We start from the raw sequence: 11,941 nt of genomic DNA, 5'->3' as shown, positions 1-11,941 counted from the left end.
CCACAGTGTCATGGTTAGCGTTGCTAAGCCTCTGTCAAGATTGACAGGTCGGTGTGTAGCCACGCCCCTAAAGCATCCCCTGCTTTATTGTCTATTTTAAAATAAATGTGACCATAATTAACTAAATGAACATCATGCTACATTGAAGAAGACTTGAAACTAGACCATCAACTCAATATAAAAATGTTTACTGAAGTAATAAATCAAGTGAGAGGTAGGGTCATTTTCCAATTGACTTCTATAAAGACCAGTCCCTTGAGAAAAACGCGATTATGCGATCGCATAATTCAATGCATAATCAGCCAAAGTCCGCATATTTATGCGGGGGCTGCATTTTTTCAAATACGCCGCACTTTCGGCGTATAAATTGTCGATTTCCACGCAAAATATGCGGGGCTTGCATGATTTCATAATCCCCGCATTTTCATTGCAAAAAAGTCACACATATCTTAGCAGAAAGTTGAAAAATGTTGCGTTTACTTCACACAAGAGCAGCCATTTTCCCCTGTTGCCATGGGAACGTTATGAAGTGACGTAATTACGCGACGTGAACATCATCGAAAAGCTGCAAACCCCGCGATGAAGCCACGATGAAACCGCAGTTTTTGCAAGTTCCTGCAATTTTTGCAAGTTCCCGCAATTTCATTGCATAAAATTGCATAAATATCCCGCATATTCCATCGCATTTTTTAAGAAAACGTGCCGCGTAATCAAGGATTTTTGCCCGCAACAATCACAAAAAAAACGCCGCATTTTTCTGGAAGGACTGAAAGACAGGTTTCTTTTTTTTTTGTGGAGCCTCCCCCTGCTGGAAATTAGATGGAACGCAGGTTTAAGCCACTTCAGCATTGGCTTCACTTTTCAGGCCTGCACTACATACTGTACAGTACAAGGGCCAGTCCAGTGTTTGTCACCAAGCAGCAATCACAAGTCAGACACAGATGCTTGTTAAAAACAGCTGATCTTTTATTCTTTATGTGTGATACAGTAAGCAACAACAACAACAACAACAGCAGCAGCAGTTCTGTGACTACTGTAACAACAATACTCTGTACACAGTGTATCGGATGATGATGAGATGAGTTTTCGCTGGCAGCCATGTTGGTTTTCATTACCACGCTCATGCTCCTCAGCTGTTTCTGGGTTGTGCAGTGTTTGTACTATTCTTCAGTTCTCAGGCCAGCATCTCCAGTTTCTGGAGTGCTACTTTAATTTCATTCCTTCTTGAACTCACATCTGAGATGTTTACAGAAATATAACCACCATGTTCTCACAAGTTACTGCACCTGCATATGCTACTTTCCACAGCACTTGCATCAACTTTTTTGCATCAAGAATGGTATCTTTTTTTTTTTTTTATATATATCAAGTATTTTTTTCACATAAAAGTCTGTTTCCAAGTGTTGGGGAGTACTACTTCCTTCGTGAAAAAAAGTTGTATGAAGATTTGTGTGGCTCCAAAAGGAATCTAAGTGAGAAGGTGCTGTGGTTTGCTGTTTTGTAGGCAAAATGGAACTGTGACACGGATCAGTAAAGTTGGGAGTAACTCTGTTTATAGCAGGATGGGACCGAGGCTGAGGGGGCTCAGACACATGTTTATCCCTGGTCCAGTCTGTCCTCGTCTGTTGCCACAGTTACAACAAAGCTGCCGTAGGGCTTTCATGTGCTTCGTATGCACTCTCTTTAGCAGAACATAGCACCTTAAAGGGTAACTTTATTTTGTTTGTTTAACCTGAAAACCATTTCCCCCATGTTTTTGTGTCTAAGTGACTGATGGGAACATCAATCTTTGAAATTAGTCCAGTATTAAGCGAGATCACTGCAGTCGGCAGTCAGCGCAACAATCTACAATGTAAGTTAGTGGGAAATTGCGCACCTTCAATTTCCGTCCACTAAAAGTGCTGTTTTTGTGTCTGGCAACATTATGGAAAGGATCCCTACAGAGGTCGACCTTTTAGTTAAAGAGTAAGATCCTTTTTGTTTGACATAAAACATCGCTATCACCAAACCCACCACACTCCATTTATATAAACAGTAATTTTATCATCTTAAAACACATTCATCATTTAAAGTCGTCAGAAACTAAATAAAACTATCAAAAGCCGTCTTGGTTCGTCTTTCCACTGTTCAAACGATCACTACTGTGGTTTGGTTGAAATAAACCCTTAATTCACCCATTTACATGTGGAAATATGCTGGCTCTATACACGCTAAAAGTACTGATTATTTACATGGAGTCTGGTGGGTTTGGCCATGTTGATTTTGAAGCTGTTTCTGCTTAAACAAAAACGTTACTCTTTAACAAAAAGGTCTATCTCTGTAGGGATCCTTTCCATAATGTTGTCAGAAACTTAAAATAACCATGTCAGCAAAAACAGAACTTTTAGTAGATGGAAACTGACGATGCACATTTGCCCTGTATGATTACATTGCAGCTCGGTTTGTGGCTGCCGGTTACAGTGTTCTCGCTCAATACTGGACCAATTTCAAAGACTCTTGTTCACATTAGTCACCTGGATGGCAACGCATGGAATAAAAAAATATGAAATGACCCTTTAAGAAGTGAGGAAATGAATAGATTACAGACTTAAAGGCTCTGACACACCAACCCGACGGCCGACCTTCAGCAGAAAAGGCAGTCGGACTGATCAGTCTCCCCCGAGTTGGTCAAAAAAGTGCCTTGGAACACACCGAAGCGACGCCGACTTGAGCGTACATTATGCGCGTGCGCGAGACGTAATATGTCTCCATAACAGCAGGCGGCGCTAATCTGTATTGTCGCCCAAAAAATTAAAACCGGCAGCTGATTGGACGAACGCGTCACGTGGGTCTGGCTTCTCTGGAATTTCAAAGCCAGACCATCATGGCGGCTCGGTCGGAATATGATCTCATATTGTACTAAAATAGTTCACCGAAACGTGTTTCTGAAAACATTTTAAGCGAGAAATAGGCCAGGCCAGTTTAAAAGATTTTTGTCAGATTTTGAGAGACTCTAGTCACGCTCATCCCGCTCGTCATTTTCCGGGTTAGCACTCCACCAATCAGATTGGTCATTGAGTCCGACTGCCCGCCTTCCGATTCAACATGTCAAATCGGCCAAAACGAAGGCCGATGGCTCCTCCGACTGACGACGGCACGGAGCACACCGAACAGACTCGAGTCACCGACCTCGCCAGACTGTCCGACGGCCGATAATCGGGTTGGTGTGTCAGGGCCTTTAGGTAGCATCACTTTTGAAATATTATGGGAGTTACTTGCAGTGCTGGACACAGGGATGGATGGATGAATAAAGAGTCCTTGAGGGTTTTTACCCTTAAAGTGTGACGGAAACAAAGGCTGGATGAAGGATGTTTCTCAAAAGGCTGGTTTGCTCCTTCTATTTTGGAGTTAGAGAAATAGATAAACAGAAAGCCCAGTGTGTCCTAAAGCTAGTCTATCTTCACATTGTCTGGGGAGGAGGTGGTCAGTGAATAGGTTTAGTAGCACGCTGGGTAAATGGTCCCACGGAGCAGGCTAAAGCCTCGCACGTTGTTTTATGCTTTCAGTACTTGCGATGAACTTTTAAGTTACAGAGTAGGAACTGTTCTTTTTCTGCAAAACTGTTTTACTGATGACTCTGAGGAAGCACTCGAGTAACGAGTAATGTTGATCGTAAATCTTTAGTAGTGATGATGATACTACTACATACAACAACAAACAAATTTACTTTGAGAATCAATTGTAGGTGGCAGGAAAAAAAGATTTAAAGGTATAACATTGACAGGTAGGAGGTAAAGCCAGTGACCACAGGTTGACCTTTGACATCAGTGATAGGAGGAAGAGCTGAGCCCAGTTCAGACTTAAAGATTCGCGACGAGAGAAAACCGGTTTAGAGCGTTGCAGGAAAAGGTCGCAGTGGTCCGAACCGGCCCGTCTCAGCTCGACTCAAACAGGCCGATGGTGTTGCTGCGACTCAGCTGTTGAAGTCGCCAGAGGCTGGTTTTAGAATTTAAGGGACGTCACCTGTGTCAACAGCCAATAGAGAAGTCAGCAGGTCATGTCAGTTACAAACCGACAACTGGTCGAAACGGCAGACTTTTAGACGGAGGCTCAACGGTCGCCCGCGAGCACGGTGTGTGGTCGAGCGAGCTAAAGAGTGACTGAAGAGAGGGAGCGGCGTTAGAAAAAAGCAGTGAATCGGAGAAATAAAATGTTTTCCCCATTTCATCTCTACTAGAAATGCAACTATCACTATCCTCATTCATATTTTAAGACGCTACAAATGATATCCAGCTACAGAAAAAGCCTGAAAGTCGGAACTTAGAACTAAGTACAAGGGTTGTTTTTATGCAGATGATACACTCATCTCGTTTAGTTAGAAACTGGCAGCTTTCCGAACGTTGCAGACCAGCACATTGCAAGTTTTAACTCGTCTGGTCGCAAATCTTTGGTCTGAACTCAGCTTTACAAAGTTAAAATGAGTCGTAAAGCCTTACATTGTTAGCAGCAGGCTTTTGTGTAGCACCATTTTGAATGTAATGTGACCTTTGGTACCAGTGGTTTGTGTAAAGGGGTTTTGAGGTGAGGGGTTACAGTTAAGACTTCAGGGTCTCGGTGCCTTACAGGACTGGCAGCAGGCCTTTCTGTAGTACCAATGGGAACACAGTTTCACCTTTAGGACCAGGGCACAGTTGGCTGTTGGTTTGTCTTGGCAGGAGTCTTCTACTACTACTGATGCTGCCGGGACTGCTGCTGGACAGACACACAAAAACCACAAAAGTCTGAAACATGTTGGAAAAAGTCTAAATGCTAGACTTCATTTATAAAAAGGGCACTGCAGAAAAACACTTTGCTACAGCAATGCATGTGGGAATTCATTTCATCCTCTGCTGATAAAGCGGAGAGCTTGCTGAAATGTTGCATCAGCTACAGTAAATGTGCTGCACTCGTTTTGTTTTTGTACCTGGTGCTTCTGTCGGACAGCTCTGGATTTCACAGCTCTGTCTCGCTTCTGGCCTGAGGGCAGAGTCGCAGCTGTGGCCCCTGGTGACCAGCTCCTCCCCCTGGTAACACTTCACTTCCCGAACCTGGATGCCACTCCCACAGGTCTTACTGCACTGGGGGAGCATGAGGGAAAAGGACATTTTATTTGTCTGTAACATATTTCAAAACACAGCCGGACCTACAATGCAAGATACTAAAATGTACAGACATCACACACAGACACTAACTTAATGAATTAGACAGGGGTGGGAGAAAAAAATCCATACATCATAGTGTCGCAATATTTTTTCCGTGGCAATACTGTATTGATACACAGATGCCACGTATCAATCTTTTATAATATAAATTGCACGTGAGAATTTCTTTGACAATCATATTTTGCTGTGAGATGAGCAAACTAGGCCTGCAACTAACGATTATTTTCATAGTCGATTAATCTGTCGATTATTTTCTCGATTAATCGATTAGTTGTTTGATCTATAAAAATGTCAAAACATGGTGAAAAATGTGGATCAGTGTTTCCCAAAGCCTAAGACGACGTCCTCAAATGTCTTGTGTTGTCCAAAACTCAAAGATATTCAGTTTACTGTCACAGAGGAGAGAAGAAACTAGAAGATATTCACATTTAACAAGCTGGAATCAGAAAAATCGTATTTTTTTTTAATAAAAAAATGACTCAAACGATTAATCGATTATCAAAATAGTTGGCGATTAATTTAATAGTTGACAACTCATCGATTAATCGATTCATCGTTGCACCTCTAGAGCAAACAGAGAAAAAAACAGAGAAATGTATCTTTTTAGATAAAACAAAGTGTTTCTTTGTGGACAAAATTTGAAGTTGGGAAAAATTTAACAAATTGCAATATCGCAGAATATCGCAATATGTTTAAAATGGCGATAATATATCGTTAGGGCTATGCAATAAATCAAATTTTGGTCGCAGTTTAGTTTTTGGTTTCTAACGATCACAAAAACAATGTAATCGAGGAAAATTATTATTTTGCTCATTACATTTTAAAGTAAGTAGCAAGCAAGTTAACTCCTTTTTATCCTGTGTTCTGAAGGGGAATTCAAATTGTTCAACGGGAAAAGTATTACAGAAAACTTCACAGTTCAAGGGGTTTTCACTGTTGATCTGTTTAACTATTTCACTGTTTTTTAAGTTCAATAAATGCAACGTGTAAAAAATTCAGGATTTCAATATTGACCAAAATAATTCTGATTAGGATCTCAGAATTGAGCAGCCCTACATATCGTGACTTAAGTATTGTGATCATTTAGTATTGTCAGACAGACAGACAGACAGACAGACAGTTACCTGAGACCAGAATGTGGTGAACCATTTGGAGCAGGGTCTCTGGAAGCAGGACGAGCTGGTCTCTGGTTTGTTGCTTTGGTCACAGCTGGTGTCTGGAAACTCTTTGAACACACCAGCTTCCAGCCCAGCACACACCACCTGACGCTGCCGCGCACCACGCCCACATGTAGCATTACACTAGCACACATACACAACAAACACAGACAAGAAAACGTATATATACAAACATCTGATCTTAAAGATACACACAATTAGGCTTGGGTACCAAAACCCTGTTCCTAAACGACAAGGCAGATTTCAGTGCCACATAAATGCCTGCGCTACTCTCTGGTGCCCTGAAACGGACGTTACAGGCAACAGAAGCATCACTGCACGTGACGATACTTAACATTGCACTTGGCAGCAGGTAACGTTAGCCTACCGTTAACTAGTAGTTGGCTTAAACACGGTTAAAATGGACAGCTAAACTCTAAAGTGTGGCTGTATTGTATACACCGGGATGGACTGCAGCTAAAGACACAGAGGAGACTAAGGTTAGCTGCACCATGGCCACTGCCAGAGTCTGAGTTGTCGGAGAAACAACACAGACGAGACTTAATGGTGCGTTCAATTGCACCCCGTTAGCCCATGGTGCAAGTATCGGTTAAGGCACCGGCACCATTTTAAAAGTATCGTTTTCAGAGGATAAAATACTTTGCACATATATAATGTGAGACAGGTGTGTTGGAGGAGGACGAGTAGGTCAAAAGTTGCAAAGAAACTCCCGCACACTGTTTAACTTGCAAAGATAAATTGAATAGCTGGCAACGTTTCGGTACAAGACCTTCATCAGGCAAAACAAAAGACAGTCTGGGAGTTTCTTTGCAAAAGTATTGTTTTAACGCCATCGGAAAAAACCCAAACTTTATACATTTACCTGTTGCCATTCCTGTTCGACCCAATGGGGGGCGCAATCTCTGTCACCACAGGGATAGATGGCCAGCGGGCGCAGTGATTGGTCACACTGCTCCTCTGACATCACTACCCCGCCCGACGTTCGACACATCACAGCGCGCGCCATCCTTCCCTCTCCACACACACCGGAGCACTGGCACATATACAGACATTTTTTTTATTGACGTGCTAAAACTGAAACTGTAGTGTTAAAATGCCTGGTCTGGTGTGTGTTCAGTGTGTGTGTGTGTGTTGTTAAACTCACAGGTCCCCAGTCAGAAACTGTCCATCTTCTGTCACAGGGCGGCCCTTCACATTCTCGACTTTCTATTGGCTGAGAAGACTTGTTGCATAGTCTCATTTCCATGGAGCAACGAACCTCCCGAGTACGGACACCCCGAGAGCCACATCGCGCCGAGCACTAAAACACACAGGGACACACATACATTATGCACACACACATGTACAAAGATCAATACTAGTGCTGCAGCTAACAATTATTTTCATAGTCGATCAATCTGTCGATTATTTTCTCAATTAATCTATTAGTTGTTTGGTCTATAAAACGTCAGAAAATGGTGAAAATTGTCAATCAGTATTTCCCAAAGCTCAGGATGATGTCCTTAAATATCTTGTTTAGTCCACAACTCAAAGATATTTATTTTACTGTCACAGAGGAGTGAAGAAACTACAAAATATTCACATTTAAAGCTATAGTGTGCAGTTTCTGTCGCCCCCATGAGGAATTCTAAGTAATGACAACAACACTGTCGGCGTGTCCACATGATACAAGTCTTCTGTGACTGCGCACGCGCCCCCACCCCTCCTCCACACAGTTGCTAGTAGCCAAGGAGGACACGGAGGATTAAAAAAACATGATGGACTCTTCAGAAGAGGTCATTTTCTTAACTTTCTTAAGTTTCTGTGTGGGAAAGTCACCGGACACCACAATCTTCTGAACATAGCCATACTGAGAAATACAGAGAGAGTTGTGTGGAGCTGATAGTCTTAGTTAGCTTTGTAGCAACTCATTTGGCGATGGCTTGAATGTAACGGACGTTCATTATTATCAAAAAGTTACGCACAAAAGCTTTAGAGATTTTTTAAAACATTTTTTTAGATTAAAAAAAATGACAAACCAATTACTGGATTATTAATATAGTTGCCATGACTAATCAACATGCAGAATACTATTGCTACTGTGTTTTCTTTGTAGTAACTGTCATTTCATGCTGCTCTGTTTGAAAGTGTTGTCTATCTGAGTTAGAAGGTGTGGTGTGTAACAGATTAAACATCCCCAGTATGCCAAAGGGTAAATACACTGGTAAGAGCAAATGAGGTTTAACCATGCATCCAGCCAATTTAAACAGCTCACATTATTGTATTGTGTGAACAGTTAACTTCATTTCATATTGCATGTGGCATTTTCTTTTGCGGGGTGCAAATGTTCCACCAAAACAAGTTCTTTTCCCGAGGCTATTTTACAGAGCCACCGTCGCTGTGTCCGGAACTAAGCGCCGACTAAAACGGTTGGGACTGATTTAAAGCAGCCATATTATGCTCATTTTCAGGTTCATAATTGTATTTTAATGTTGTACCAGAATAGGTTTACATGGTTTAATTTTCAAAAAACACCATATTTTTGTTGTACTGCAGTGCTCTCTCTCACTGCTGCAGATCCTCTTTTCAGCTGGTCTCTGTTTTAGCTACAGAGTGAGACCTCTTTCCTTCTTCTTCTTCTGTACTATCTTTGATTGCACTGCACATGCCCAGTAGCTCAGATGTAGATCATGTCAGCTAGCTAGCTCCATAGACAGTAAAAGAAAGGCTGTTTCTACAACTTCGTTCAGTTACAAGGCAGGATTAGCTGGGAGACTTCTAAATGAGGGCGCACATGGAAGTAGTTCTTTTGTAGATTATGGTGAACTTGTGTGTGTTGTAGCAGTGCTTTGCTATTGAGAACGAGGTAGCATGCTAGCGTTAGCATGCTAGTGTTAGCATTAGTGTTAGCATGCTAACGCTAACGCTACGAGCTAATGGTTGCTGTTAGCCTGCTCGTTTCGGCTTGTGACGTCACAAGCTGTGCTGATTTTGAACAGCTCACCCAGAGACTGAAGGCAGGACACATTCAGAAACCGTATCTCACTCTAAACAGCATGGGTGGATTTTTTTCAAAGTTTGTATGTGTGTGGAAGCACCAGAGACACAACATAACACCCCAAATCCCAGAAAAAGTGATTTTTTCATAATATGGGCACTTTAAAGAAATGCAAACAACCCAGAGCGTTTTTTTTTTCTCCTATCCTAGAATGTATCTGTGGTTTAGCAAGACCTTACTCCACATCGCTGTGGAGATAGATCTGGCAATGCAAGACTATGTTAATGACGACTGCACACTCTTTCAATACTTTCAAATCTTTGACGCTTTTAATGAACATTGGACATTGCTTTATGTTTTTGCTGCTTTGACCATAGCAATATCAGATTTCAAGACATCAAACCTTTGTATCATATCAAAACGTAAAGACGAGCCATCCATGTTGACATTTTGCACAAACCTCCGCCAGAAACATCTTACCTCTGACCACTCAGACACCTCCCACTGGGGTCCGCAGCTCTGGCCAAGGCAGACCTTCCTATTGGCTGGTTTGTGGAGCTCATGTGACAGACACAGTGAATCGTAGACAGATGAGTCGAGGCCGGGCGACAGCATCTTCCAGCAGCGCACGGTACGATACTGAACGCCCTCGCCACAGGTTCGAGAGCACTCACTCCAACCACTGGTCTCCCATCTGAGGAGAAAGTGGCAAGATGGTGCAATTGGTCAGATTGGTCAGGTCTTTGATACAGTTTGAGAGATATTTGGTGAATAAAACCATTGAAAAGATTTACAATTACAGATACAATTCAACACCTTTTATTTGAGATATATAATCCTAATGTATTGAATTTGCAACAAAAATCCCCAAACTTTGATTTGTACCTTGATTCATTTTTCCCACTTACTTTGTTAGGTTAGTTTAAGATCTAAGTAGATTCAAAAATATGGACATGTGGATATCTATATGTTTAATTTGGTAATAATTTGGTCCAGTCAGTCAGTAAGTAAAAGAAGTACCTTGGAGGACATTCCTTCCCAGTGCAGAACTCATGAGTGGGCTCAGGTCTGGTCAGAGAGTCGCAGTAACTGTCATCCACTTCAGTACCATCATATCGGACACAAAGGGCATAGCTAGTGGTGATACCTGGCAACACACACAGACACACAACAGAGAGTACACAGAGTGCAGATATAGATCAACATACATATACTGTACGTGTGCACTGAATGTGCAGGTGAGTTAGGACAATAATGGACAAGGTGCAGGCAAAGTAGACTGGTGCATTATTTTCTCTGTTAGGGCCATAGACTGTATAAATTACGGACGCAGTCTCCATGATGTAACCCATAGGTTTCTGAAGAGCCAAAACGAACTAACTGCGTGTCAATCACTGCTCATGCACACGCATTAATTCTCCCTTGTTGGGGGAGGGGCTTAGGAGACCGTTTGGGCTTTAGCGGAAAGGGGGGGGAGGGACTGAGAAGTTGTCGATGTTCAAATTTTTTGGCTAAGTCCTGGATCTTCACAATCCTACCTACAGCACCTTTAACTGTATGTTGATGTTTACCTGTTGTACAGGTGGAGCTGCAGGGAGCATAGGCAGAAACCTTCCAGCGATACATGTCTGCCAGGCTAACATCTGGGTCCAGACCCACGTCAAAGTCATTACTGGAGAGGGACAGATACAGAACAGGTAGACAAGCACAATTTTGAAACCTGATATTTTCCAGTTCATTTTTATAAAAAAAAAAAACAATTATAATGCTGTCAGAAGAAAAGGAAACTTAATTCAGTTTTATTAAAAATGAGTGAAAAAAGCAGGCGTACAGGCAAGCTTCTACACAGTCGTGTGGATACAAGTAGGGCTGCAACTAACGATTATTTTCATAGTCGATTAATCCGTCGATTATTTTCTCGATTAATCGATTAGTTGTTTGGTCTATAAAATCAAAAATGTGGATCAGTGTTTCCCAAACGCCCAATATGACGTCTTCAAATGTCTTGTTTTGTCCACAACTCAAAGATATTCAGTTTACTGTCACAGAGGAGAGAAGAGACTTGAAGATATTCACATTTAACAAGCTGGAATCAGAGAAATCTTGACTAAACTATTAATTTAATAGTTGACAACTAATCAAGATCACAGGACTGATCTTTAAAAATTAATAAAAAACTATTTTTACAATTTATATAAAGTATTGCTCCTTATAAGCAATGAGTAAAGAGTAAATCAATGCTGATGCGATTATGAGAGTGTAATACAATAAGCAGTTTTATGGCATACATGTGTTGTGAATTACATCTCATAGCATAACAGTTCCCTGGAAGCAAACACTGAATCTATTCCACAGCTGTTGGCTCATACCTCTCTGTGTTGGCTGCCTGGACCGCAGGCACCTGTTGCAGCTCTACCAAGATGGCAGGGTGTGTGTGCGAGTGTTTGCCAGTTTCTTTTTCTGTGTGTGTGACAAAGTGTGTGTCGGTAACTGTGAGAATGTCTGCGCGTATTTCTGTGTCCGCGGTGGACAACGTGTGCACGCGTGTTTCTGCTGGTGAGTGTGGAACAGCGAGCGCGTGTTCAACAGAGTGTGTGTTTGACTGT

The 11,941-nt window shown here is 41.9% G+C and overlaps 1 protein-coding gene and 1 long non-coding RNA gene across 4 annotated transcripts in view; one reads left to right on the top strand and one right to left on the bottom strand.

Annotated features, from left to right (window-relative positions):
* Positions 1 to 3,645: 3,645 nt before the first annotated feature.
* Positions 3,646 to 11,941, bottom strand: part of si:ch211-267e7.3 (ADAMTS-like protein 2) — a 30,067-nt gene continuing 21,771 nt past the window's right edge. For 2 of the 3 annotated variants that reach the window (XM_031291017.2, XM_031291020.2), the window contains exons 12-20: positions 11,705 to 11,941; positions 10,907 to 11,007; positions 10,356 to 10,482; positions 9,816 to 10,029; positions 7,503 to 7,658; positions 7,221 to 7,391; positions 6,305 to 6,481; positions 4,943 to 5,096; positions 3,646 to 4,731 (exon numbers count right to left, since the gene is read on the bottom strand). The exon at positions 11,705 to 11,941 is cut by the window's right edge and continues 103 nt beyond it. In XM_031291017.2, the coding sequence (XP_031146877.1) occupies positions 4,583 to 4,731; positions 4,943 to 5,096; positions 6,305 to 6,481; positions 7,221 to 7,391; positions 7,503 to 7,658; positions 9,816 to 10,029; positions 10,356 to 10,482; positions 10,907 to 11,007; positions 11,705 to 11,941 (1,486 nt within the window). In that variant the 3' untranslated portion in view covers positions 3,646 to 4,582. The remainder of the gene's footprint in view (positions 4,732 to 4,942; positions 5,097 to 6,304; positions 6,482 to 7,220; positions 7,392 to 7,502; positions 7,659 to 9,815; positions 10,030 to 10,355; positions 10,483 to 10,906; positions 11,008 to 11,704) is intronic. The other variant, XM_031291018.2, reaches the window with a different exon arrangement.
* LOC116043994 lies at positions 5,479 to 7,914 on the top strand. The gene is made up of 3 exons (XR_004103587.1): positions 5,479 to 5,537; positions 5,935 to 5,940; positions 7,878 to 7,914. It is a non-coding gene; the product is annotated as an uncharacterized LOC116043994 (long non-coding RNA).

This window comes from Sander lucioperca, chromosome 9 (genome assembly GCF_008315115.2).
Source record: "Sander lucioperca isolate FBNREF2018 chromosome 9, SLUC_FBN_1.2, whole genome shotgun sequence".
NCBI classification, from domain to species: domain Eukaryota; kingdom Metazoa; phylum Chordata; class Actinopteri; order Perciformes; family Percidae; genus Sander; species Sander lucioperca.
Note: the sequence above shows the minus strand (reverse complement) of the source record. Positions and strands in the feature narration are given on the sequence as shown.